We start from the raw sequence: 27889 nt of genomic DNA, 5'->3' as shown, positions 1-27889 counted from the left end.
AAAGTAAATAGTGTAGATATGATTAAAGTTTCCAGAATTTTTACATGAGACAGCAACAACACTACAGTCATTACAGTGGGCTGAATGATATTTTTTGGAACATTTCATTAGAGCTGATTTTTTAGTTTTGAACCAGTCCAATATTGTTTCCTGCTGAAATGCTATAATGTGTGCATGCTTCATGCATTCTGATACAGCATATGGTCAGGCCCAGGACTGAAAATAGCAGCACAAAAAATAGGACAAAAAGTTAAATTAAATTCAATTAAAAAATACTTTATTAATCCCAAAGAGAAAGTAAATAGTGTTGTAGCTCATATTATGTGGGTTTCTTCAAAAACAACCATTGTCCAAATCAAAAGGAAAAGAAATTAAAAAAAAGGAAAAGAAACAATTGCAAGGGCTCTAGATGATGAATAATAGAAGTTATAACTTGACATTGCATCTTGAAATTTATTGCAGGCCAGACCATAGATGTACTCTCTTCAAGTCCTCAGGCATGCTCAACATTAATTCATTTAATGTTTTTTTTTACAATAATTTTTTTATTATTTATTTGAAACAAATGCGGGTATCTACAAAAAAACATGAAATAAGCAGCCTTTTCACACTTCCCCCCAGGATTTTAGGTGAGCACACTTTTGTACAGGCAGGAGTTGGTCGCCTAGTGTGACGTAATTCATGAGACTCCAGAGCAACATGGCGGCCGCCGGCACGAAATCGGTTCTGTTCGTTTGTCTGGGTAAGAGACGGCTTTTACAAAACTGCCAGGAACCATGTTTAAATTAAACACCGTAGATAGAATGAATGCCAGTGTTTCTACTTCCATTGGTCCATTTTATGTTTTTTAACCGGGTTAACGTCCGATTTCCAGCTAGCTTACCTCCGGTGATGTCGTTAATGTTGCACATAAGGGTCATAAACTATAAATGGACGAATTTTAATTTACTCAAAAAGCACATTTAAACGTTTTGAAATGAAGTCTAGTCAGGTGTAACAAAAACAAAAAGTCATGCAGATGTGGGAAGAGTGACTGACGTTCATTTCCTTTAGTTTCGTTTTCACAGTTAATGCGGCTCTATGAACATCATAGAAGGCTGACATGTTAATGTGGAGAATTTCATGAAATTCGTTTAAAGTATGCCATACATCTCCACAAAATTAAGCGCCACGTCTAAACTAGTTTAGTAGTTTAGTTTGACACGACGAAAATTCGTTTTAACTTAACCTAGTGTAGCTGGATCGATGAGTGCTGCATTCCACTTAGTGGAAATTCCGCTTCCATGCATGTTTAATACAAAGCCAGCAAGCACAGACTCGGATGTGGAATGCAGCTCTAGTTAGTGGTCTACCATTTCTTTTCCTAATTTCTTAATATAATTTACCCCATGTTTATTTGTGTTCATGTATATTACTTTTGATAATTTTCAGGTTTTGTCTGAGGTGTTGTGGCTATCTTCTAGATTTAGCATATGTATTATATTTTAAAAAAATGGTTAAAAATGTGTATTTTAAAATTAAGTGGAGTGCTACCCTCTTGTTTAATAAATCTACTCCACAACTGGTAGAACTGAACTGAACAGTTAATTTGGTTGAAGTTTGGTCAGATGCCAGAAAGATGCCATAAAAGGGATTTCAAAATGAACTACGCTACCAGTCAAAAGTTTGAAAATACTTCCTCATTCATTAAAAAGTGTGTTCAAACAATCTGCTTATTACTTGCTAATTGTTAGGGGTGGCAATCTTTTACTATCTTACGATTTGATTTGATTCTCATTTTTGGGGCCACAATTTGATTCAAAATCGATTTTTTATTCAAAATGACTTGATTCATAATGATTTCTGACTGGCTGCGTGGTGATGTCAAGACGTCCCGCGTTGTTACAGAATGAAGGCCGACAGCTAGTGGATTTGTTTTATTTTTTTAAATTGGTTTTGGGACGTTTTTATTGATTCTGAATCGTAGTAAATGTGAATCGCTATTCTTTATGTTAATAGATTGGCACACCCCTATTAATATGCATACAATCTTGTTTTAAGGCATGTATGCAATGTGCCAGTTTGGAAAGTATGAGGAAGTGAGTCAGGCTAAGTAATTTTCTTTTTCTTTGGGCAGATCTTCAGCATGTTGTAAATCTTTACAGTCAAATGTCATATCACCCAACACTTGTACTGAGTCATGATGTCTGCTGCGATGGGCATTGAATTAAATAATTATGTGGATATGTAATCTTACTAATCTGCAGTCAAGACACAAATTTTTAAGAAAGGTTTAAATTTATTTCCAAATAAAACCAAAAATCTGTGAAAAATTATGTTTTGTGAATAAAATGTGAGAAATCCACTTATTATTTGAAGAAAATATATATAATGCTGTTACTATTTGAGTCTCGTCTCTATTAATGTTACTTTACTAGAAAGCCCAGGATGTTTTCTTCCTTTTGCAATTTAGCTTAAAGATATTTAATACATTGTTCTTGTACTAATTAACACATCATGCTACAAAACAAATTTGCCAGATCTCTGGAACATATAGCAAAGTTATTCTGTTTTATAAATCTATGACATTCCTACTTACAGCTATATTGTTTTATTTATATAGAAATATTTTAGAGGCATTTAATGGAGCGCCTTGAGTGCCTTGTTGCTGAAAAGTGCTATATAAATAAACTTGACTTGACTTAATGGATCTGGACAAAGCATACTGGATTCTTTTCCCCTTAATGCATCAAAGTATTGATCCAATCATACTTTAGTTGTCAAGGAAAGTTTGCATTGCAGCTTTTAATTAGGTTTTTATGTTTCGAAACATCCCATTAATAAGTGTTGTGGTTTTAAACAGGGAATATTTGCAGGTCACCCATTGCTGAAGCTGTGTTTAGGAAGATGGCAACAGATGCTGGGGTGGTTGATAAGGTAAAGACATCTGTATTTCATTGATACATTGCAGAATATTTTTTTTTTGTGAAAAAATAAAGGGTGAAAACATCCATCTTTAAACTAGTTATGCGGGTTTGGTTTTGCATATATAGTAAGAGGTAGATACAGTGTTATTGGACTTGAGCCTTTTGTTTAAGGAAAATATCATTTGTACAATCTATAAATTATATGTAGCTTTCCAGTTTTCTGCTGAAACTTTCACTGTCTCCAAGCTCTTTTCATTTTGCTGAAATGTTGTCAAAAAGCCTTTAGAAAGCTTTTTAAAATAATTTTTTAATGCAAATCTGTTTGTGCGCTGTCATTAGTTAACCAAGTTAAAAATTAATATATTAATATTATTGATCCCTATAAAGGTTTAAAACACCATCTTCAACTTCTACTCATTGGACAATATGACCCAGTTCTGATCTGTTGTTGTTCTCCATGCCCTGCTCTGCCTAGTGGAAGATAGACAGTGCTGCCACCTCCACCTATGAAATAGGAAACCCTCCAGACCACCGCGGTCAGGCTTGCATGAAGAGGCATGGTGTGTCCATGAGGCACGTGGCCAGGCAGGTACGACCTCTTCTTTACGTAGCACTAGCTAGTGCCCCCTTTCTGTGCTCTGTTGTTGCAGTGGGTCATAGACAGTGGCGCCACATCTGACTGGAATACAGGCAGCTCACCGGACAGCCGCGGTCTGGCCTGTCTGAAGAAGCATGGCATTAAGACAAGCCATAGGGCTCGACAGGTACAATCGGATGATCTGTAGCTCTTTTCACCTCATTAGTGGGTTTCTGTAAAAATCTTTTGTTAATGCACATCATTTGACTATTAGAGGTCATTTTGGGGAAATTCATCAAGGTCCTACAGATTCAGTGTAAGAATGTGTCAATAAAAATAAAGGTTACCAGCAGCAAAAATCAGCTGTAGTGTTGCTAAATGATAATGATGTGAACAAATGTGCACAATTTTATCTAATCTTGAGTTTCAGCATCAATAACTGCAAGAGCTCTTTATGTTTTTGACGTATAATGCTCTGTTTTTCTTTGTTGACATTGGAATGTGTTTGCTGTCCAAGATGTCATGAAAATATTAAATATTTTTCTTTAGACGTTGAATGCTTGTAGCATCCAGTGCTGTTACTGGTACTGTGGTGCTGTGAGACAGTGTTCAATGTTTATTTATTTTCTTTTTTTCCCCATTTGTTTTGTTAATGAAGAAAAACTGACATATGTACAGTGTTGCTGCAGTTTTAGCTTTTTTTGTCACACTTAAATTTCAATATCTGATAAAGTTAACTAGGATAACAAAAAAAAAGCTGTTTTGAAATTATGATTTAATTTATTAAGGGAACCGGGTATCCAAACACACCTGGACTATATAAAACAATGATGGCCCTTTTTGTTAAATCCTGAATGAACCACATCTTTTGGAAAGCTGAGTTAAATTTCACTAGCCATACCGAGGTCTGATTATTGCCAGATCTGTACAATCAAGAAATGTCTTAAATGGAACCTGTCTTACAACATGAGGTAGGCTAAAAGATCTCGAAAAGCAACACATCATATTCTGACCTAAAGAAATTTAAGAACAGATGAGGAATAAGGTTACTCAGATCAGACAGAACAGTCAGGAAATAGTTACAAAGCCATTTCTATGGCTTTAGGACTCCAGTGAACCATTGTAAATGCGATTTTCCAAAAATGGAGAAAACATGAAACAGTGGTAAATCTTCAGAGGAGTACCTGGCTGATCAGTGTGTCAACTACTCATCCAGGAGGTCACAAAAGAACCCTGAACATTTAAAACAACGCAGGCCTCATTTGCTTAAGTTAAAGTCAGTGTTCAAGATTCAACAATAGCAAGGAAAATGGCCTCCGTGCAAGAGACCCAAGGTAAAAAAACATTGCAGACTAAAAAAAAAACCCAAAGGCCAATCTCACATTTGACAAAAAACTGATAGTCAAATGTGGTGGAAGAGTGATGGTCTGGGGCTGCTTAACGACCCGGATGACCTGCCACAATTGATAGAACCATGAATCCTGCTCTCTAGCAGAAAATCCTGGAGGAGAATGTCCGGCCATCAGTTTGTGACATTAATCTCTTGGGGTATGCAGCAGGACAGTGATCCAAAGCACACCACCAAGTCCAACTGAATAGCTAAAGAAACAAAACTAAAGCTTTTGCAGTGGTCTAGTCATAATCCGAACTTTGATCCGATTGAGATGCTATGCCGTAACCATAAAGCCATTTGTTGCTGTAAACCCTCCAATGCAACTGAGCAATTCTGCAAAGAAGAGTGGGTCAAAATTCCTCCACAGCAATATAATAGCCTCTTTCCTGTTATTGCGAACACTTGATGGTAGTTGTTGCGGCCAAGGATGACACAACCAGTAATTAAAGTAGCACCAGGTTGGTTTAGATTCCTTTATTCCCTCCATAAATTATATAATCATTTAAAAACTACATTTTGTTTTAACTCAGATTATCTCTGTCTGATGGTAGAGCTTGTTTGCTGTTCTAAAATATAAAGGGACATCTTCTGGTGTCTGACCCTTTTCCTGAGATACCCTGTCTCCTTGTGTTGTATCACAATAAACCCATTCTGTCAGGCTCACATTTAATCTCCTTAAATCAGAAGGCTAGACCTCTGGCTTAAACTCAACCAAATCCACACAATGACCTCCGACAAGCTCTTGCCTTTTTCCTTTCAGTCTTGTTTTTTCTACTTTTTTCACTTCATTTTGCTCCCACCGTCCCACTTTGCTGAAACGTCTGGTACAGCTTGTCTCCAAGCAAATTGGCCAGTTGGGATATTGCCTGGAGACTGTTGCATCCCCATATACACAGTTGTGTTTGTTTAATAAAACAAACATTCTCAGATGACATCTATAACAAGTAATGTGGAATGTATTTTTCTCTTATCGAAAAGCTGCCAGCAAGACGTTGAATTTAGGAGCGGTGAAATTTTGATTCAGTCGGCATTAATTTGTTATCATTGTGTCAACATTTGAGGAATGATCACCTTTAGCCAAAATACCATGATCCTCCTGTAATCACATTAATTTAGCTTATCATCAGTTTATGATGCTGGACAAATATATGTATTGCAGTTGATTCCCACTACCATTACCCAAAATACAAATATGTTTTAAACCAATATTGCTTTGTCATTAAACCATCTATTGGTGAGAAGTCTTGGTAATACCGAGCAAAGATTGAAAAGAAATATGTCAGAGGTGGTTAAATAGTGGCTGTATTGAAGGATTTAACTGTTACAGATGCATAGAAATGTATTGGATCCTCCGGTTAAAGAAGCCCTAAAATGAGCTAATTTATTATTGTAGTTGCACAATCATGCATTGAAAATTTTAGAGTAATCCTACCTTTTTAATTTAAGTTTATTTGAGAAAGACAAAAAATCTTTTTTGTAATATGCTTAACTAATTTCATAATTGATTCTAAGCATGCCACAGAAGCTCATTTTCTTTTAGCCACGGGTCACAACACTTCTCTACGACCGAGCTTATTTTACCACCAAATAGGGCCGCATAATATCAGGAAACCATGTGATTATTATACTGTAGTTGAAAATTGAGCTGCTAAAAACATACCTGCAGTGTTGGCATTAAGGGCAGGTCAAGACCAATTAACTGGCCAATTAGTGCATCCAAGCTTTGCAGATTGCAATGATGGTTGTGATTTATTATATTATGCAGCACTATCACCATGTACAGTAGGCACTGGGGTAAAGGATGTAAATAAAGTAAACTGAAAATGGGCTGCCATTGGATGGTTCACTAGACACAAAATCAGTTTTCTTCCATGACCAGCTCAGTCCCAGATCAGAGAATTTAAGTACACCCTTTCATCAAACTTTTTGACAGGTGGGTGGGACTTCCGGTGAGGGCGGGATTTCCGGTGGGGGTCATATGGGCGCCATGTGGTTGCCACGTGGGCAGGAGGTCACGTGGTCAAGCAGGTGGTGTGTCCAAGGGGGGGGCGTAACAGTGGATGCTGATTGGTTGTCGTCATTAGGGGCAATACCTTAAATGAGTCAATTAAAACACAGGGGTGTGTTTGTTATAAATAGAACAAGTACCCATCCACTGAATATGGCCCGATTTTCTTTTCACCCCTATTTAATGCATGCTCGATAAATATGGCTCTGCTGTCTGCAATCCAGCCGAGCCATTGAATGGACGCGCTAGAGAACGTTTTACTGCTACGTCTGTAGTCCAGAGGTGATGGAATGGCTAAGGTTTGAGGAGGAAGGAAATTGGTTACAAAAACCTTCATGCAGGCTGATGCTATTGTGATACTTTTAAACGGATCCACACTTGTCTCCTTAAAGAACTCGTCTCTGAATTTTAAGCATCCTTGAAAAAGAATTTCAACGTCATTTTTACAATAACGAATTGCTTCTTTCTTAAAGTCAAAGACCTCTTTGCTCGCTTCTCTGTACCAGCTGCTAAACACCTGTTGTTCTTGAAGACTCATGCGTTCTACAGCGTAGCAGGATGGAGGAGGAAAAGCCCCTACATACTGGAGATGTTGTTCAGAGGAAAATAGGTGGGGAAAAAAACCCTTGCTTTGATCGGTAAAGCCTAACGCTTTCGGCATGGCACTAAGCTTCATGCACATGAAGGACAGGCTATCAATGTATTTTAACCTGTAATCAGGGTCGGTTAAACAGAGAACTTTACTCCCTACCATGACGATATGAGGTTTAATGCCTAACTGCAGCATTGCTGTGAGAATCAGGTAACCATCGTACCCCCGCGCATTGTGCGCTATTAAGGTGTAACCTTTGTACATTGGCCTCCTGAAATGCAGGAGAAATTTTTGGGTGCAATTCAGTCCATAAGCGTACCATTCATCACCTTTCAATGTTTTAGCACAGACCAGAAAGGGGGTATGCACGCCGCTCTCATTGACGAGGCATTCGAAATCATAAAAAATCAGTTTATCATCAAGCTGATTAATTGCACTGCAAGGCAGAATGTAACACTTATGATCATCGCATGTAATGTCTAGGCTGGGGGGTACATTTTCACCGCAAATACTGCATTTTACATTACACACATGTGGTTTATTCGGTTTACTGATTGGAATAACGTATATCCGTTTGCATACTTTACAGAGTTTTACCAACTCACAGTCACTCATAGGCCTTTCAGCACTATTTCTGATGCACGGTTCCCTGTGTCTGCTGAAACATGAAGAATTACGACAGATTCTTTGACAGCCTGCACAGCTTACAGGATTGCTAATCTCTTGCATACATTTATATGTTCGACACACTGGACAATAACCTTCACAATGGTGTGTATTCGCATTCTGATAGCTGGCGTAACAGTAATTACAAATATATCTGCACCCCATAAAACCTTTGAGATTTTTTATCCCATAGTAATGACCTTGAAATAACAGCAAAAACAGAGGGTTTGAACGATCAGGGGAAACTGGTCTCAAATTTACACAGAGCAGTAGAGCCCGTGGTTCTGTGAAACACTACAATTTTTCTCTTCAGAATGGTTTCAAATTTACCAATATCACTAAAAGTAACTGCTGTTTGCTCGTCGAGGCCTGCCTGATGCTGCCATCTCCTCCCCAGTTCTACAGCACGGTGATCCGTGAGCTCAGGGTCAGAGACGTGTGCGAGGCTGATTGCAAAACATAACTGATTACCGGTATTGTTTATAATATACAAATGACGCATTTTCTTATTAAACAGTTCACAGTCTAACGTTCCTGCAGCTTTACGCTTAGAACCTCCTGCTGGGTCATTAACAACCTGAAGAACAAATTCCATGTTATTATCTACAGGTATATTTGCATTCGATTGTACTAAATCGTCGAGGAAGTTTTCGAAAGCAGGCAGGATCATATTTCCATCATCTGTAACAGTAAATGTGATGTGACGATTGAGATTTTCACCCACTAATTCCAGCTGCACAACGTCGTTACGTCTGGTTAACGATCTCGCAGCGTCGGCTAATTCAATTATAATACGCATGATGTCTGTATAGAATGCTGCTAAATCTGGAACGTCACTTGGACAGGGCGGCGGTATGGTAAAAGGTCTCCTTATTTCATGGTTATTAAAATGTTCACGTTCAACCACAGCTGGAGGATCTCGCTCTATTTGATCAGAACTAACCGCTACTCCCGTATTGAAATTACCCCCGTGATGATCTTCGGAGTGTGACGTAGAGGGGTTATGATGAGTGTCAGGTGGATCATTTTCCTCAATGCTGCTGCTGTGTGGAGACGGTTCGCTGTTCAAATCGGAAAGAGCCTGATTGATTACGTTTAAAACGTCACCGTGCTGATGTTCATTTATTAAATTTTCACTGTTAGCAGGAGATGCATTAACGGGGATTTCGTTAAGTTCATTAACTAAATTTCTTATTTCATCCAGGGCAAGTCTGATTACTTGATCAGAACTAACCGCTACTCCCGTATTGAAATGACCCCCGTGATGATCTGCGGAGTGTGTCGTAGAGGGGTTATGATGAGTGTCAGGTGGATCATTTTGCTCAATGCTGTGTGGAGACGGTGTGCTATTTTCTTCTGCATTAACGGGAATTTCGTTAAGTTCATTAACTAAATTTCTTATTTCATCCAGGGCAAGTCTGATTCGGTTATCCATTTTCTATGAACATAAGAAACGAAAATAAAAAAAAAACTAACCTACAGAAAAAACAAAAAAAAAACAAAAAACACAGTGATCAGTTCAGTTTAAAATCACCTTGATGTCACCAAAATGCTTCTTTAACAGAATCTGACATGCTGCCAGAAGCGTTAACGATGAGGCCTTATTACGAAGATCCCGTGAGGCTGTAGAGACTGTCTTCCTGCGCTGTCCAGGTCTCGATGAAATCTGCTCCACCATCAACGTTGCCTCTGGAAAGATAAAGAAAAAAAAATAAATAAAAAGATAATAAATATATATATACATATATATATATATATATATATATATATATATATATATATATATATATATATATATATATATATATATATATATATATATATATATATTGAAATAATCACATTAAAGCTGAAAAAAAAAAAAAGGGGAATTAAAATTAATTCAGTATGTATGTATGAATTAAAACGTACCGTTCATTAAACCACTCACTAGCGTTGCTCGGGTTTGTAGCGCAAAGAGTCGCTGTCTTTTGGCCGGGGTTAAATATTCTGTAAAAACAGAAGACAATAAAAAGTTATCTTACGCTGCGCAGCACAGCGTTCATAAATAAAACGAAAATAGTTTTTAAAATACACAAGTTTTTTTTTTAATCTTACTCCGATTCTTTGCGGTAAAACCTCCAGATTTCACTTCTTGTTGGACTGAAACTGTGCCGTTCTGCTGAAAGCTGTCTTGATCTTTGAAAAGCGACCTTCTGGTGGGCGGACTTAATGTGGCATCTTTGGATGTATCTGTAAACAGGTTTATATGACATTTTTATTGAACTATGCTTAAAATACATATATATATATATATATATATATATTGTTTTTATTTAATTTTTATTTCCTTACCTTGCTCCTGCTCGACAACTATGTCTTCCACAGAGCTCTCAGTCGAATCTGTAAAAAGTTTTATCTGAGGTTTAAAACAAAAGTCTCTAATAACACATAAATAAAATACATTCACTCTCAAAGAAAAACAGTTAGTTCTTAGGACTTACTTTCTGGAGGTGCCGGTAACTTATCCGGTGTGTCTTCAGGGGAAATGATGATAATTGGCGGAGGAGTATTCAAAGAATCAATTTTAATTTCTGTGTTAGAAGAAAGTTCAGTTGTTGCGAGTTTTTCTTGTTTGGAAATAATTCGCCTTCTCAATTTAGAGTATGGATTCCAGCCGCTGAACCCTCCAACTTGATCATTCGGGTTTACCTCTCTCATCAAATCTATAAATTGAAACATTGTCAAGGGTTAACTATAATATATATATATATATATATATATATATATTTTATTGCATTTAACATTTACTTACCATAATCTGATTGTGTCAAGATGAAATCATCAAGGTCATCAGCGGTGGGTTCTATGACAAAGAAACAAATATATATATATATATATATATATATATATATATATATATATATATAAACAATATATATAAACAAAATTTGAGAACATTCACATGCATTTAATGATACTTACTTACTTACTTACGTTTTAAGATGTCATTGTGCTTTTGTGAATTATCAGAAGAAGAAGCCACAATTTCCGGGTTTCCTGAAATATTTACCGACATTTTTTCTTGTCAGTACTGGTATTTTTCAATGTAACAAGTGTTATGGTTCAAAGACATTCAGCATTTGAAGACCCTGACACTGAGGTTAACCAATGAAACAGAGCCCCAACATTTACACACAGTATTTATACCAGAACATGACAGTGTTATCTCAACTGCAAAGACTATGTTTTTAAGACCAAAACCCTTCTTGAGTTCAAAGGTGATATGTTATCTAAGAAACAGACGTAACTGCCCCTTCCTGACATCGCCCCCTAACAGTTGTAACCCCCCCCCCGTAACTCTAAGATGAAAAAGTAAAATGTTTTTAGAAAAGCTACAGGTAACTTAAATTATCATTCCTTTTTCCTAAAATGGAGTCTCTCATGATTCAAAAAACAAACACATCATTGCTAGTCAATTTGTAACTTGGAAACAGTATACTGATGTTCTTTTTTTTTCTGTTAATTTGATATTCGTCTTACCTATTTCAGCTGCCTATGTTTTTAAGACCAAAACCCTTCTTGAGTTCAAAGGTGATATGTTATCTAAGAAACAGACGTAACTGCCCCTTTCCTGACATCGCCCCTAACAGTTGTAACCCCCTGTAACTCTAAGATGAAAAAGTAAAAATGTTTTTTTAGAAAAGCTACAGGTAACTTAAATTATCATTCCTTTTTCCTAAAATGGAGTCTCTCATGATTCAAAAACAAACACATCATTGCTAGTCAATTTGTAACTTGGAAACAGTATACTGAAGTTCTGTTTTTTTTCTGTTAATCTGATATTCGTCTTACCTATTTTCAGCTGCTTTTCCAGTATGTTGACGCAGAAGCTGAAGGTTTTTCTCGTTCCATCGATGTAGTGAAGCACAATTTTTTTTTATTTACTTTTTTAGGTCTTTTCTATTTTGAACGGATTTAGACTGGCTCATATATTCAACAAATAGGTCCTGCTGTAAAGCAAAAATTAACTTACAATTCTGTCAGGTTACACAGTTCCTTTATTAGGATTTCATGTGATAGGTCAACATTAAGTTGATTATACCTTTAAAAAAATATAAAAGGATGCATGTCTTTTTTTTGTTGTTTTGTTTTTTAGATGTATTAACGCCTGAAAAAAACATACAGATTATTAATAACACCCTTAAACACACCCCTGTGTGTTTTAATTGGCTCATTTAAGGCCTTCCCCGTAACACCCTTAAACACACCCCTGTGTTTTAATTGACTCATTTAAGGTATCGCCCCTAATGACGACAACCAATCAACATCCACTGTTACGCCCCTTGGACACACCCCCCCCTGCCCACATGGCAACCACATGGCGCCCATATGCCCCCCACCGGAAGTCCCGCCCTCACCGGAAGTCCCGCCCACCTGTCAAAATGTTTGATGGAAGGGTGCACTTAAATTCTCTCAGATCTACAGCAAGAGAACATAAGAGAGAACCCAGGACTGTGGATAACTCTGAACGCTCCAACCTTGTAAAATCTTATAGGAGAAAGCTACGTGTTGGCAAAAAGAGGGTGGTGAAATGGACTGACGGCTGGGGAGCCAATGTTTGTGGAATACTTGTGATTTTGTAAAAAAGCTATTATTTCTTAATTTGGAGTTTTTTCACTGAAATTATTGGTTCTCACCGGGTACTCCGCCTTCCTCCCACAGTCCAAAGACATGCCTGTTAGGCTAATTGGTCTTTCTAAATTGCCCTTAGGTGTATGAATGAGTGTGTACATGGTTGTTTGTGTGTTGCCCTGCGATGGACTGGCGATCTGTCCAGGGTGTACCCCCCCTCTCACCCATTGACTGCTGGAGATAGGCACCAGCTCCCCCACGACCCACTATGGAATAAGCGGTAGAAAATGACTGACTGATTATTGGTTGGATTGTCCAGTTTATATTCCGTGTGAGATTATTCCACTGCATTAAAAAATTTATTTAAGGCTTTAAACATGTCTCCACCAGGCGACCCAATAAATGTGGCCAGTTGTATAATCCTACGAAGCCGTAAAGGAATTATTAATTACAGAGAGTTATAACAGAGTAAAGCAAAAAGGGTTAGTCAACAGACTGACCCCCTCAACCCGATCCAGTGAGGACATCTGCTGACAAACCTCTAAGTAGCCTGAAGTGCTGTTTGTGTTGTGGTTGTAACCATGAGATATGACCTGAAAGGTTCCAGATTTCTTTAAATTGCCTAAGGTTGCCTTTCAGTAAATATCTAATTTTCTCCAAGTGAAGCGTATTATTAAGGTCCTTCATCCACATTCTTACAGCCTTTCACATGTCTGGACTAATTTCTTTGCTTGAATGAGGCAAAAACACAAAGTGATGTTTTGGCCAGTCTGGCAAGGCAGGTGAAATGTCTTGCCCAAGGACACAACGACTGAGATGGACAGAGGAGGTGGGGGGGTTCGAGCCGGTTACAGGACAAACCCCTACCACCTGAGCCACTGTTGTCCCATTCTAGATATACAGGGGTTGGACAATGAAACTGAAACACCTGTCATTTTAGTGTGGGAGGTTTCATGGCTAAATTGGACCAGCCTGGTAGCCAGTCTTCATTGATTGCACATTGCACCAGTAAGAGCAGAGTGTGAAGGTTCAACTAGCAGGGTAAGAGCACAGTTTTGCTCAAAATATTGAAATGCACACAACATTATGGGTGACATACCAGAGTTCAAAAGGGGACAAATTGTTGGTGCACGTCTTGCTGGCGCATCTGTGACCAAGACAGCAAATCTTTGTGATGTATCAAGAGCCACGGTATCCAGGGTAATGTCAGCATACTACCAAGAAGGACGAACCGCATCCAACAGGATTAACTGTGGACGCAAGAGGAAGCTGTCTGAAAGGGATGTTCGGGTGCTAACCCGGATTGTATCCAAAAAACATAAAACCACGGCTGCCCAAATCACGGCAGAATTAAATGTGCACCTCAACTCTCCTGTTTCCACCAGAACTGTCCGTCGGGAGCTCCACAGGGTCAATATACACGGCCGGGCTGCTATAGCCAAACCTTTGGTCATTCATGCCAATGCCAAACGTCGGTTTCAATGGTGCAAGGAGCGCAAATCTTGGGCTGTGGACAATGTAAAATAAGTATTGTTCTCTGATGAGTCCACCTTTACTGTTTTCCCCACATCCAGGAGAGTTACGGTGTGGAGAAGCCCCAAAGAAGCGTACCACCCAGACTGTTGCATGCCCAGAGTGAAGCATGGGGGTGGATCAGTGATGGTTTGGGCTGCCATATCATGGCATTCCCTTGGCCCAATACTTGTGCTAGATGGGCGCGTCACTGCCAAGGACTACCGAACCATTCTTGAGGACCATGTACATCCAATGGTTCAAACATTGTATCCTGAAGGTGGTGCTGTGTATCAGGATGACAATGCACCAATACACACAGCAAGACTGGTGAAAGATTGGTTTGATGAACATGAAAGTGAAGTTGAACATCTTCCATGGCCTGCACAGTCACCAGATCTAAATATTATTGAGCCACTTTGGGGTGTTTTGGAGGAGCGAGTCAGGAAACGTTTTCCTCCACCAGTATCACGTAGTGACCTGGCCACTATCCTGCAAGAAGAATGGCTTAAAATCCCTCTGACCACTGTACAGGACTTGTATATGTCATTCCCAAGACGAATTGACGCTGTATTGGCCGCAAAAGGAGGCCCTACACCATACTAATAAACTATTGTGGTCCAAACTAGGTGTTTCAGTTTCATTGTCCAACCCCTGTATGTCTGGCATCATACGAGTTTTCATGACCTCAGACAAAACGCCAGAAATATCAAACCAATAGGGTGAAATATTTGGACACAAAACAAAGCTGCGCTAAATGATGACTTTTTTTTACACGATGGGAACACTTCTAGATATATGGATAATAGATGAATGATCCATGTTTCTTTGTAATTCTTTACATTCTTTTCTATTTTTTCAATACATTTTCTTTAGTCAATGTTTCATTTTTACATTAAAGAATGTCCAGTTCAGTAAAATAGATGTGCTCTGCTTATAGATGCTAATTACTGATAATATTGTCCCATGAAATCATTGTGTTTCTAAAATATTAACCTGCTTCAGAATAGCAGATATATTTTTTTTATAATGGGAGAAAAAAACCAGTTGTATTACTCTAGAAAGGAAAAACTGGTTTATTTTTACACACAGTACAGTACCATCTCCGCATGGTTTCATTGGGAGTTTATCTTAAGGTTTTTCTTTTTTTATCTGAGTTTGAACCTTGTGTATCACTCCACTCACTCCTTATTTTCACTAAGGTCCTCCCTGATTTGTCTCAGCAACATTTTTTCTTCTCAAATCAATCCAAGATCCCTGTCAGGCATGTAAAGAGGACTTTTTTTTTTTTTTTTAAATGGAGGATTGGCACCTCTTCATTTTAAGCTGTGAGAGCACCAGACCAGTAGGAGCTCAGAGCTCAACAGGCACACACTACCACCATGTGTGAGGAAGATGTGTAGGAGAGTGAGAAAATAAATTTCTGAGAATAATCCATATTTTGGCAAATATTTTTCACTTGAGCCTCATAGCAAATTAAGCTATGAGGCTAACGTTATGCAAATAAATCAATCATTCTGCGTATATACTTATATACAGTGCTGGGAAACGTATTTCCCTCTTTCAGATGTCATGTATTTGCTTTTCCCCCTCATTTAATTGTTTCAGATCATCAAGCTAATTTTAATATTAGACCAAGATAACTTTTAAATACACAATAGATTTTTCAATTTCGGATTTCATTTAATGATATAAAAAGTATATTGCATTTAACCTGACCTTATGTCGATATAGCACAACCCACACTTAGTCCTGATATAGAATAGAGAAAAAGAACCCATCTGACAACATGAAGTAGGCTAAAAGCTCTCAGAAAGCAACTCATCATACACTGATCTACATTAATTCCAGTTTAAAATCAAAGCAATTAACATCTATCAGTCAGGACAGAAGAAATCTGTTATGAAGCAAATACTTTGTACTATATATTTGCTATGTACTTTATACTATGTAGTTTTTTTGTAATCCATTTTAAATTTCTGTCAAGTTTCTTGGTTAAATTGTTGTAAAAGTTTAGTCAACACTAATTAAATGTTAATGTGGTTTTATAAATGCAGTAGAAGTAATTTTTAGCCTAGAAGAGGGCAGGATAGAGTTGCTTATCTTGCTGAGAAGTATGAGCAGCTTCCTGTGTGTCTTAAAACTGCTGTGATCACTTCCCCTTAAAGCTGTTGCTCCTTTCTAGACTCTTTGAATTTCTACTGTTCATATATTTAAAAGTTATTTGTTCTTGTTTTATAAATATAATTTTGAAGTATGGATGAAAGAAGGAAGATTTGTTTGGTAATGGTTGATATTTACTGCTGAGAATTCTGCCCTCTCTCTGAAGGACCAGTGGGAGTCTCCACTGACCCGTACTGTGTTCCCACCAAGAGCCAACACTAATATTTGCCTTGTTCTGCGTTTCTATCCCACTTCCAGGTGACCAAAGATGACTTCATAAGTTTCGAATACATACTCTGCATGGATGAGAGCAACCTGAGGTACAGTTATTCCAACACGCAGCATGTTTATTTTCCCTTTCGAGTGTCGATGGCGGTTTAACGACGCGCGGGCCCTGAAAACAACGGGGTCAGGTTTTAAGTGCCTCCTCTTGGTGATGGCTGCTGGGATCAAAAGGCTTTCCCTCTGAATGTGTTTGTGCTACGTTGGGGATCCATGCTGTCCATTCACATGAAAACCATTTGTAACGCTGAGCTATAATTAACTACTCAGTGAATGCCTCCCTTTAATGAGCAATAGCCTTTCTTAAGCTCTTTCCAAAGGTCCCGGGGAGGGATATTTTTTTGCTACTTTGAACGTTTAGGGATCATTTTGAGATCACATGCCTATGGCAGATCTGATCTGTAAGCAGCTTACTGAGTTCTTTGGATGCCTCGTCTTTGCTCTTTAGGCGTTTTTTTTCCCCTCCCACATATTTTTATTGCCTGACCAAAAAGAGTTCATTAATTGTTTTACTTCTTGTTTTTATTGCTTTAGAACTGACATTTTTAAATAGGGTGGAGTTTTATTTTTTTTTTGCACAATCTGCTCATCACTTTCTCCAACTCTTGCACAGATACCTGCCATGACATAAAGCAGTTGTTTAAATAATTAAATAAGGCTTTCAGGTTATGATTAATCACATGGATGTTTATTATAAGGAAGGTTACATGTTATTGTTGTTGGTCTGATTGAGTTATAATTTTTCTTTGACTTCTCAGTGACTTGAAAAGGAAGGCCAACTCTGTGAAAAACTGCACAGCAAAGATTGAGCTTCTCGGTTCATACGATCCCCAGAACCAGCTGATCATCAAAGACCCATATTATGTAAGTATTTAAGCAAAAAAAAAAAAAAGAGGAAAGAATCCTGGCTCAAGTTTACAACAAAATCACATGTGATCTGTCTATTTTCAGGATTTCTGGGTATTAAAAAGTTTGTACAGTCTTAAATCCAATCATCTCAATGCAGGGCCTTAAAAAGATTTAAGTCCAGACTTTTCATCTAATGTATCTTACGTTGTCTTAAAGTTTCTACTGCTTCTTCCACTTACTTTTTAAAATGTACAGTTAAAACCAGATGTGTTTATATACACTTTTTTTCCTCTCTTTCCGACATTAAATCAGACAACTCATTTCCTAGATCAGTTATGATGGAGTGGTTTTATATACACCTGGTTGGATCTCCTTCCACAAGTTTACTTGAATCTTGGTCCATTTGTTTGCGATCGCCACTCCAGAACACTGACTTTGCTGGCCTTTAGCCACTTTATAAATAATTTGGTGCAATGCTTATGATTATTTTCCATTTGGAAGACCAATTAGTGTTTAAGCTTTAATTTCCTAGCTGATGTTTTAAAATGTTGCTTCAGTATTTCAACTTAATGTTCTCTCCTTAAAATACCATCTATTTCATGAATTGTACTCACCCCCAGAGTATGATGCTGCCACTCCTGTGCTTCTCAACTGGGATGGTATTCTAGGGGCTTGCAACATAACCCTTTTTTTCCTCAAAATGTAAAATGCTATTTAAGTTTTAATTTTTCCTTTATAAATGTAGGTCACTTTTAACAAACTCTAACCTCCAACGGTGTAGTAAAATGGGTTGCAAAACATGAATTAAAAATAGAATCCAATGATCTGTTATTATTTAAACTATTTAAATTAAAATATAAGGTAAACATTTGTAAAATAATTTTCAAAACAACTGGAACAGAGAAAAGAATCAATACAATTTTACTTGAAAACAGAAACTTATCTAAATATATTATTTGGTAAAGAAAATGTGTTTTTTATCCCTCTGTATGGCTGTATTTAAATAACAGTTTAACACTTTGAGGAGGAAAAAATTTGTTTCTTCTTTCTTTGTACAATATAATCTGAAACAGTCATCAGTCACTGTATGGATTAATACGAGTAAAAACTCAGCCCTGCAAAGAAAAAGATGAAACTCTCATATTTCAGTGAGATATTTCTACTCATGTTACGACAGCATGACTCTGTGTTGAAAGCGTGTTGTAAACTGACCGCTGTAATATCTGAAGCGTTATGCAGTTAAAATATGACCCAGTGCAGCCCCAAGCTGTTGGGAAACATCACATTCTTTATGGAGCAAGTGTGGCGAAACCTCAAACTTTTTATGAGATGACTATTTGGTCGCAGCAAACATTGATGTATAATTTTTACAACTTGAGTTTTCAGTTCTATCATTACACATTTCCAGGGCTGCCACTAACGATGACTGTGCTAATTGGTTAATCTGTAAACTATTTTTTCGATTTAATGTTTAATAATCGGACAGCAAATGCTGCTTATTGGGAGATTTTTTTCAGAATTTCCACCAGGTGAAACTAAAACTATGCCGCTTGAGGAGTTCTGGATAGAGCATATTTACAGACAAAGAAGGTTTTTCATCTTAAATGGTAAATCAATACATTTTTCTGTACAATTTTGGCCTAATTACTGCTTTGATTGGGTTGTTCTTTCAGCAAAAGGCATATTTTAGTCTGTTTACTCCAGTTAACAAGTATTCAATTACTAAATTAGTTGAGGATTATTTCAATATTCGATTAATCCAGTTAATTTTGGTCCTACGCATGTTTTATGATTAATTTTTTATTTAAAAATGAATCATGATATTTACACATTATTTATGTATAAATAAACAGTTCAGTAACTATATTAAATCACAGATGTTTTTTATTTTTAATACATTTGAAACCTTTCATGCCTTTGGCCTGTGTTATCTGTGCATTTTTGGACCTGTTTTTAGCAAGATTAATAAAAAAAATTTCACATAATGTTTTGATAAATTTGGTTGAGATGAGCAATAGGAAAAAAACGTTTAGTTTTGAAACTAAATGTACAATTATACAAAATGAAGCACTGCCTTCATAGAGAATGCTGTAACTTGCTGGAAACCAAATAGCAGATCGGACCTTGGTGGAATCTTACTGTACTAAGATCGAATATTGTAACCCAACAAAATAAGTTTTATGACTACATGTTTATAAGAAAAGAGTTTGTTAGGGATTCTTAATCTTGACAAAACAATGTCACAAGTAAGTGAAAATTACTGCAGAGCTGGTCTTTGTCGAGAAGGTCAAAAGGTTCTTATTTTGAATAATTCCTGTTAATATCTCTCAAGGCTTAAAGCTCTTTTGTCTTCATATGCTCAAATTTAAATTGTCACAACAAAATAACTCAGATCTGATGTGCAGTCACACACCCACCTGAATCTAATTTGTAATTGATCGAACAGAACAGGTTCTGCTATTATTCGTAAACGGTCTCTCACTTTCCAACAGAGCACTTCGACCTGAGTCAGTCTAAAAATACTTTCTAATTCAGGGAATTTCTTGGGGTGCGTGACTGCAGCTGTTTTCGTCTCCGATTAACTGAATTAATTTTTCAAACGTTGCTTAAAGACAGTTGTGTATATGACAAATTATAGGAAGAATAAGCACACATTCAAACACTTAAACAAAACCAGGGTTATTAACCTATGTTAATATGAAAAATTTTATTAACCTATATAAAACAGTTAAGTTGCACATTTCTTTCAAAAATGTCTTGTATTTTCCTGTTTTTAATCGTTAAAAACTTATACTGCTGCTTGACATTAACTAAAGGGTCCCTGTTTTAGGTTAGTTAGGATCACCACAGTTATCTTTGATCGTTAAATGCCAGAATGAGAGAGAATTTCTTAAGTTTCCATACACTAACATTCCTGTCCATTTAGGCAATTTGGAAATGCCTAAATAATGGCAATAATAATAATGATGTTATGGCTTTGTAGACGTCTGATTAATTAATCACAACATTTGAGATAAATTAAGGTGTAACTATAGATGTGTTTATGGTAAGATCTCAAAGTCTCTGCTTCCCTGCGTGACATCAAAAGGGAAATATAAATCGGTAAGAAAAGTTTGGACATTCATAAGTCAGGTTTATCTTTGGGTTCAATTTGCCGGTGCCTGGAGGTGCCACGTTCATCTATACAAACAAGTGTAAACATCATGAGAATGTCCAGCTGTCATACTGTACAGGCAGGAAGTGGGTTTGGGTGTGAGATGTGTGCATCAACTCCAGCATGAAAGATGGCAATACTCCAAAAGCAACAAAAGCTGATTTATAGTTTTCAAATTAACTTATGGGTTAAAGACATCAATGTTTGGAGACTTCTTCTATGGTCTGGTGAAATCAAAATTTGGCCGTGATGTCCATCGTTTGGAGGAAAAAAGCACCATCCGATCTCTGAAGTTAGGGGTGTGTGTGGGTGTTTTGCAGCTGGAGGGACTGGTGCACTTCACAAAATACATGGCATCAGACATTTGGAAATACCGAAGCAACATCTCACAACATCTGTCAAGAAGTTGAAGCTTGGGGCAAATGGGTCTTATAATAGTCAATTTTATTTGTTTTGTCCTTATTTAGCTCAATGCTTTCAGCTGTCAGACAAATTAGCTTCTTTATTCCTTCTTCATCGTAACTGCAGCTCAAGCTTTTCTCATCTCTGTACCTTTTCACAACATTTATATGTTTGCAAACACAGCAGCAACACGCCTAATACTGCTTAATACATCATCATCAGTCACACAGATCCTCCCTGACTAAATGAGACAAAATGATTAAACTAATTGTTTCTTGAATTTAAAACCAGTTGCAACTTCTTTACTGGTTTTCTTTCGGAATCACATGTTGGCTAGTGAGAATGGCTTAATTTTTAAGAGAGCAGAAAACTGTACACAGTGCAGCCATTTGTTGGTATTTTTGTCTTTAGATGAACTTGTGTTCAGGTGCATGTGGTAGTTCTGGAGAGAATTTACAGTCCAGAGCGAGAAATTTGGTCTTTTTTAAAACACGTTTTATGCAACAATCAGTTTCAAAGCAAAACATTGTGGACTGTGGTAATAAAATGGATCCTTTACTAGCTTTAAAAAACCCATGTTGCTCAACCAGATCCAAGCTTGTTACAGTGGCTTTTTTTTAACAAAACTGTAATTACTTGGACTGCAACATCAGTCTATTTTTTTAGTTTCCAATTGGTTTGGCTTTTCACGCTCCATGGCTGGCTCGCCTCTGTTGTTCTTTACAAACTCTCTCTGCAGTGGGAAGCCCAGCCAGATGGTTTGGACAGGGTTTCTTGGCTCCTTTTTACCTTTCCTGAGGGTTGTGAATGAGAAAACACAGAAGGTGGAGAGGTGCCTAAAGAGGAATCGTAGAAGGTTTCAGAGGATAAATAGCCATGATAACTCGTCAACATATAGTGGCTTGTAAAAGTATTCATACCCCTTACACGTTTCCACATATTGTTGTGTTACAATCACAAACATAAATATATTTTATTGGAATTTTTTGTGAAAAACCAACACAAAGTGGTATACAATTGTGAAGTGGAAAGAAAATTATACATGATTTCAAACATTTTTTACAAATAAAAAATGAAAAGGGCATTGTGCAAAAGTATTCAGTCCCCCTAAGTCAATACTTTGTGGAACTACCTGTTGCTGAGAAATTACAGCTACACGTCTTTTAGGGTATGTCTCTACCAGTTTTGCACATCTAGTGACTGAAATTTTTGCCCATTCTTCTTTGCAAAACAGCTCAACCTCAGTCAGATTAGATGGAGAGCATTTGTGAACAGCAGTTTGCAGATCTTGCCACAGATTCTCAATTGGATTAGGACTGGACTTTGTCTGGACTTTGACTGGGCCATTCTAACACATGAATATGTTTTGTTTTAAACCGTTCCATTGTAGCCCTGGCTTCATGTTTAGGGTCTAAGGAAGGTGAACCTCCGCCTTAGTCTCAAGTCTTTTGCACACTACAGCAGGTTTTCTTCCAAGCTAAACCTGTATTTGGCTCCATCCATCTTCCCACCAACTCTGACCACCTTCCCTGTCCCTGCCGAAGAGAAGCACCCCCAGAGCATGATGCTGCCACCACCAAATTTGACAGTGAGGATGTTGTGTTCAGAGTGATGTGCAATGTTAGTTCTCCGCCACACAACGTTTTGTATTTTGGCCAAAAAGGTCAATTTTGGTCTCGTCTGACCAAAGCACCTTCTTTCACATGTTTCCTGTGTCCCCAACATGGCTTCTGGCAAACTGCAAATGGGACCTCTTATGGTTTTCTTTTAACAATGGCTTTCTTCTTGCCACTCTTCCATAAAGACCACATTTGTTCAGTGCACGACTAATCGTTGCCCTGAGGACAGATTCCCCCACCTGAGCTGTAGATCTCTACAGTTCGTCCAGAGTCACCATGGGCCTCTTGGCTGCATCTCTGATCAGTGCTCTCCTTGTTCTGCCTATAAGTTTAGGTGGATGGCCTTGTCTTCGTAGGTTTACAATTGTGCCATACTCTTTTCATTACCAAATGATGGGTTGAACAGTGCTCCGTCAGATGTTAGCTTAGGAAACCTTTTTATAGCCTTGTAAAAAAATGTTTTTATATCACGTATAATTTTAGTTCCACTTCACAATTGTATACCACTTTGTGTTGGTCTTTCACATAAAATTCCAATAAAATATATTTCTGTTTGTAGTTGTAATGTGACAATATGTGGAAAAGTTCAAGCTGTATGAATACTTTTACAAGCCACTCTACATTCATGAGATTTATCTAAGGGTTGTTAAATCTTATATTTTCTTAAAGTATTTAGAATAATCTCACAATAAATGACTTTTTGCATGTGTTTTAAAGAATGGAGTGCTCCAGAGGTCTGTCGAGCACATTCTGTTTGTTTCTGTTTTCATCTGCTCTGTTACTTGTCTTGGAACGCCGGCCCTAAATAAAACAATCGTCGTGTTATTAGGGTCGTGGCTGGAGGAAGAGATTGTGGCTCAGCAGTTTATATATAAGTGTGGACAGTTATATTAGGTGTGGTTTGGACATCTCACTTCATTTCATGGCGATCAGGGGCTTTCTGGGTCTACTTACCAGAGCTTCTGATATTCTTTGTGGTTTTTGTTTGAATATTAACACCACTTTGATTGTGGACCCTCGCCAACAACCCATTGGTATGACCACAAAATGAGACGGTGAGTGTCACTGTGTCAAAATAAATGGAGGCATGTGTTTCTTTCATCCCTACAGGAGGGATGAGGATAAACTTTATAGCCTTAAAGAATGCTTAAACAGACCCTTTTCTAGGTTTACAGAATTTAATCGTGTTCTATGACAGTAAACTGAAGCATAACCATCCTGATTTTAGGTTATTAAATTTAACGTAGTGTCTTTGTTGGATCAGCAGATTGCAGGTCAACAGTTTGCTTCATTAAGACAAATCTTAACGGCTCTTTCACACTTTATCTGAGAACTGCTGCACCCAAATAGTTTGTGGATTAAACTGAAAGCTTTTCACTTGAGAAAACGTTGCTGTTATTGGGCAACAAATTTAGTTCACATATTTGTGGGCCGAGTTTTCCTCTAACATCCATCATAAAGTGCATGTATCGTGACAGTGGGATTGTTTGTAGCAAAAAACATCGCATTACCGAAGTCACCATACTCCCTGAACCTTTTCAAGTTTGGTTACAAACACAAACTTAAATGTGTTTTATTGGGATATTATGTGATAGACAAACACAAACTGGCTAATTGTGGAGTGGAAGGACAGGCACACATTTTAAAAAGTGACATGCATTTCTATTAAGTCCCTCAAAGTCAATACTTTGTACAACCACCTTTTGCTGCAGTTTTAGAATAGAGTAAAATAATCTTTTATTTCTCCCACAGTGGAGAAATGTAAGTCTATTAGCAGCAAAGTAACAAGCAAAATGAGGCATACCGATACATACATACTAAAAATAAGCAATGATTATAAAAAATTTAATTCAACCAGTAAAGTTAATAATTAGTACTAGATGTATATCCTTAAAATATACAGTTGTTAATATTTAGGAAGAGCTTTTTTTCATATATATGCTAAATAGGCTGTTTGTAAGAACATGGAAACCTGTACAAGAAACATCAGTAATGTAAACATTTTATTGTGTTATTTAGGGAGCAGTGATGCTTATACAGTCCAACAGCTGCAGGGTGGCACTTTCTCCTTGACCTCTCTGCTGTGTTCTTTGGTCCTCATAATGCTGTTTGTTCACTAATGTTTCCAAACGAACCTCTTAGGCCTTTACAGAACAGTTGGGTTTATACTGAGATTACATTAAAGATAGGGTTTGGCATCATTTGAATTTGGACGATTCCGATTACTTGTTTCGATTATGGCTTCTAGCGATTCTCGATTCCGATATGTCAAATATTATAAATATCCCTGTTTTCCTGGGGTGGAGGTTTGTTTAAAGAGAAAAACAAAAAAACACCAAGGTATGTGCCAAAACCTCCATGAACCGGACAGAGCGCAGTTTCAAAAACAATCTAGCCTCTTTTGGGCATTATGTCACTGTTTGACAAGTAGGAATGTGTCTGATCTCGAGTGTGGGTTTTTACCACTCAGTAAGCCCCTTGGCATCCGTTTTGACTCAATTTTGATACTCATAATGAGAAAAAAACTATTTTTCGGTTGAGTAGGTTCCTATCATTTAACATTTTTTTTCCCCTTACATTTATAATAGTACGTTTGTCTCCATTTTTGTCTCTTAAACTGATATAAGCCATCATTTAATTATGTGTGCTTTATTGAAACCCCTTTTTCTTCTGTTTTGCCCTTCAGGGAAGCGATGAAGACTTTGAAAAGGTGTATGAACAGTGTCTACGCTGCTGCAAAGCATTTCTGGAGAAGAACTCCTAACAGGATCCCACCATGAAGCTCATTTACTCAAATCTTACAGAAGATCGTTAATAATCAATCAACCCTGATACATCGTGGTTGTCACAAAAGTAATTATCAATACAACTGTATTGTGACTGTCACCAAAAGACCACGACAAGGCTATGTTACAGTATTGTAGATGTTATACCAGTGACATTGTAGTGCTTCTTCTACAGCTTTACATGGATCATTAATTAAAGTGAATCAAATATTTTAAAAAGTGTTTTCTTTGCTCACAAATCATTCCTCTTTACATGTGGATTTTCTCAGTAGATTAGATGTAGCTTTATTAAAGCTTCAATAAAGACAAATGGGTGGAGAAAAGGGATGTGTATTTATAAAATCTATTTTTTACTGAAAACATCAAAATAAGAACAAGACTGAGCAGAGGAAGGGACTGTTGCTTTATTATCCACGGGTTCGCATATTACAGCTGAAATCTTTGTTGATTATACAGTGATTATACAGAGTGTTAAACTGATAGACGGCTTTTATTTTTGACCAAACTGGATATAAAAATCTACGTGCTGTTGTTAAAACACCCGATTTTTGAGATGTAAATAGATTAGGCCAGCATAAATCATTTCAGAAATGTTTCCAGCTTTAGTGTGACATATATCCAGCATTATTCAAGTAAAACCAACAAATCTGGAGGGGAATGTTAAAAGAAGCTGTGATAACCTGGTTGCATAAGTGCTCCTAAACTAATACCTTGTGAAGCATCTTGAGTTTCAGCATTCAAGTCTTCTTCTATACAGACATAGATTATAATGAATATTATGGGTATTAGTAAATATTACACATTGATCTGCTCAGTGTCAGATCATTGAATGCAGGTGTCCCTAACTTCTATGGCCACAAGTGTTTTCACAATGCATAGGATAGGATGCCTCCTTTGCAAGTCCAGTAGTGAAAGTGGATGCAGGAGACAACAACATGCAGCGAGGAATATGACGTAGGGGTGTCAGGAGAGTGGCTCAACTCCTTAGTTCCAGTGAAAGGAACTGATGATGCATCAGCATACCAAGACATTTTGGGTCATTTTATGCTCCCTTCTTTGTGTGAAACACTTTGAGGATGGCTCCTTCCTGTTCTAACATTACTGTCAGCACTTCACGTAGGAAGGTCCATGAAGGCATAAATAAGCAACTTGTGGAAGAACTTGCATCCTGACCTCATCCTGATAGAACACCTTCTGAATAAATGGGTGACTGTGAGTCAAGCCTTCTTGTCCAACATCACTGTCTGACCTTACAAATAAAACTCTGGAATAACCTCCCATAAACCCACTCCTAAACCTTTTGAAAGTCTTTCCAGAATAGTTAGAAACTGGCATAGCCACAAAGAGTGGGCCGACATCATATTAAACCCTATGGGTTACAATCGGGATGTTACTGAAACCCCGTGTGTGTGAAGACAGATGAGCAAGTTTTTATTACAATATACTGTTTTACAAGTGTTTGTGGCACCCCTAGACTGTGCTGCCCTGAGGTGTGTTCCACATTGCCCATATCTATAATAACTACTAAAAACTTTTTCTGTTTTGTATAGTGCTCCTTTAATCCAAGTTAGTTTTTTTTTTTACAATTTCTTACACAATAAGGAGAGAGAAATGTTCTCATTAATGACATTTGACATAAAGTTATTCTGCTTTGTGCCAGTCACTGCTAGTTCATCCGGATTGGTGTTACTCCCTCAAGGCTGGTCTTTCCAATACCAATACAAATGACCTATTAGCCTCCTCATGGTAGACTTATGATTTCATCACAGTTGAAGAAGGGGAAACGGCTGTAAATTATTAAACATGGGCTGTGGTCCAAGAAACGCATCTGCTTACTGGAGGGTTTCCATGTGTGGAAGATGTTTTTCCACAAAAGTCAGAGTTGTCCGTGCATCCGTCAAAGTGCATGTAGGGCCTAAAGCTGAAAATGTCAGCTAGGTGATAAAAAGTTTTTTATCAAATGCTTTTTTTCTGTATCAGTTTTGGCACTAGCGCAATTCCCAAACACAACAATCAGTATGGTTTTGTAAGTGTAAAAAACAAAATCAAATGATTTTTCTTAATGGTGCACACTCTCAAGACAGATACTGCACACTTGTTCAAGGGGAACCAAATAACTTTGTGGTATTTCTTTTTATTTTTTGTCATATTATGACAACAAACTAATGTAACTGAAAGGATACATGGGATTTTAAAACTTTGTAAGTTTGCAGATAACAGTCTGAAATATTTTGCCTTCATTTGCAACCAGCCCCTAAATAAAAACACAACCCGTTCTTTAATCTTTAAGACATTTGCTCTGTAACGGCATCAGAGGTTTGTAAGGTTATCCCAAGCTTTGGAGATATGATGGAACTCTTTTTATT

The 27889-nt window shown here is 37.4% G+C and overlaps 1 protein-coding gene across 2 annotated transcripts; it reads left to right on the top strand.

Moving 5' to 3' along the window:
• Positions 1 to 626: 626 nt before the first annotated feature.
• Positions 627 to 25742, top strand: acp1 (acid phosphatase 1). 2 transcript variants are annotated; one of them, XM_047387074.1, is made up of 6 exons: positions 627 to 742; positions 2843 to 2916; positions 3557 to 3670; positions 16690 to 16751; positions 17472 to 17577; positions 25424 to 25742. In XM_047387074.1, exons 1-6 carry the CDS (start codon positions 682 to 684, stop codon positions 25499 to 25501), a joined length of 495 nt encoding a protein of 164 aa, XP_047243030.1. In that variant the 5' UTR covers positions 627 to 681; the 3' UTR covers positions 25502 to 25742. The 2 variants fall into 2 exon arrangements, with proteins under 2 accessions (XP_047243030.1, XP_047243028.1); XM_047387072.1 differs by lacking the exon at positions 3557 to 3670 and adding an exon at positions 3382 to 3495 and having other exon boundaries at positions 639 to 742.
• Positions 25743 to 27889: the final 2147 nt, after the last annotated feature.

Source organism: Girardinichthys multiradiatus, chromosome 15, assembly GCF_021462225.1.
Source record: "Girardinichthys multiradiatus isolate DD_20200921_A chromosome 15, DD_fGirMul_XY1, whole genome shotgun sequence".
Taxonomy (NCBI): Eukaryota; Metazoa; Chordata; class Actinopteri; order Cyprinodontiformes; family Goodeidae; genus Girardinichthys; species Girardinichthys multiradiatus.
This window is presented reverse-complemented; position numbering and strand designations above follow the sequence as displayed.

What these genes read in the sequence shown, in the direction of transcription:
- acp1 (XM_047387074.1), top strand. Translation starts at nt 682, where the DNA reads ATGAGACTCCAGAGCAACATGGCGGCCGCCGGCACGAAATCGGTTCTG. An exon ending in CAAGCCATAGGGCTCGACAG is followed by an intron (nt 3,671 to 16,689) that starts GTACAATCGGAT and finishes TCCCACTTCCAG; the next exon opens with GTGACCAAAGATGACTTCAT. An exon ending in TCATCAAAGACCCATATTAT is followed by an intron (nt 17,578 to 25,423) that starts GTAAGTATTTAA and finishes TTTGCCCTTCAG; the next exon opens with GGAAGCGATGAAGACTTTGA.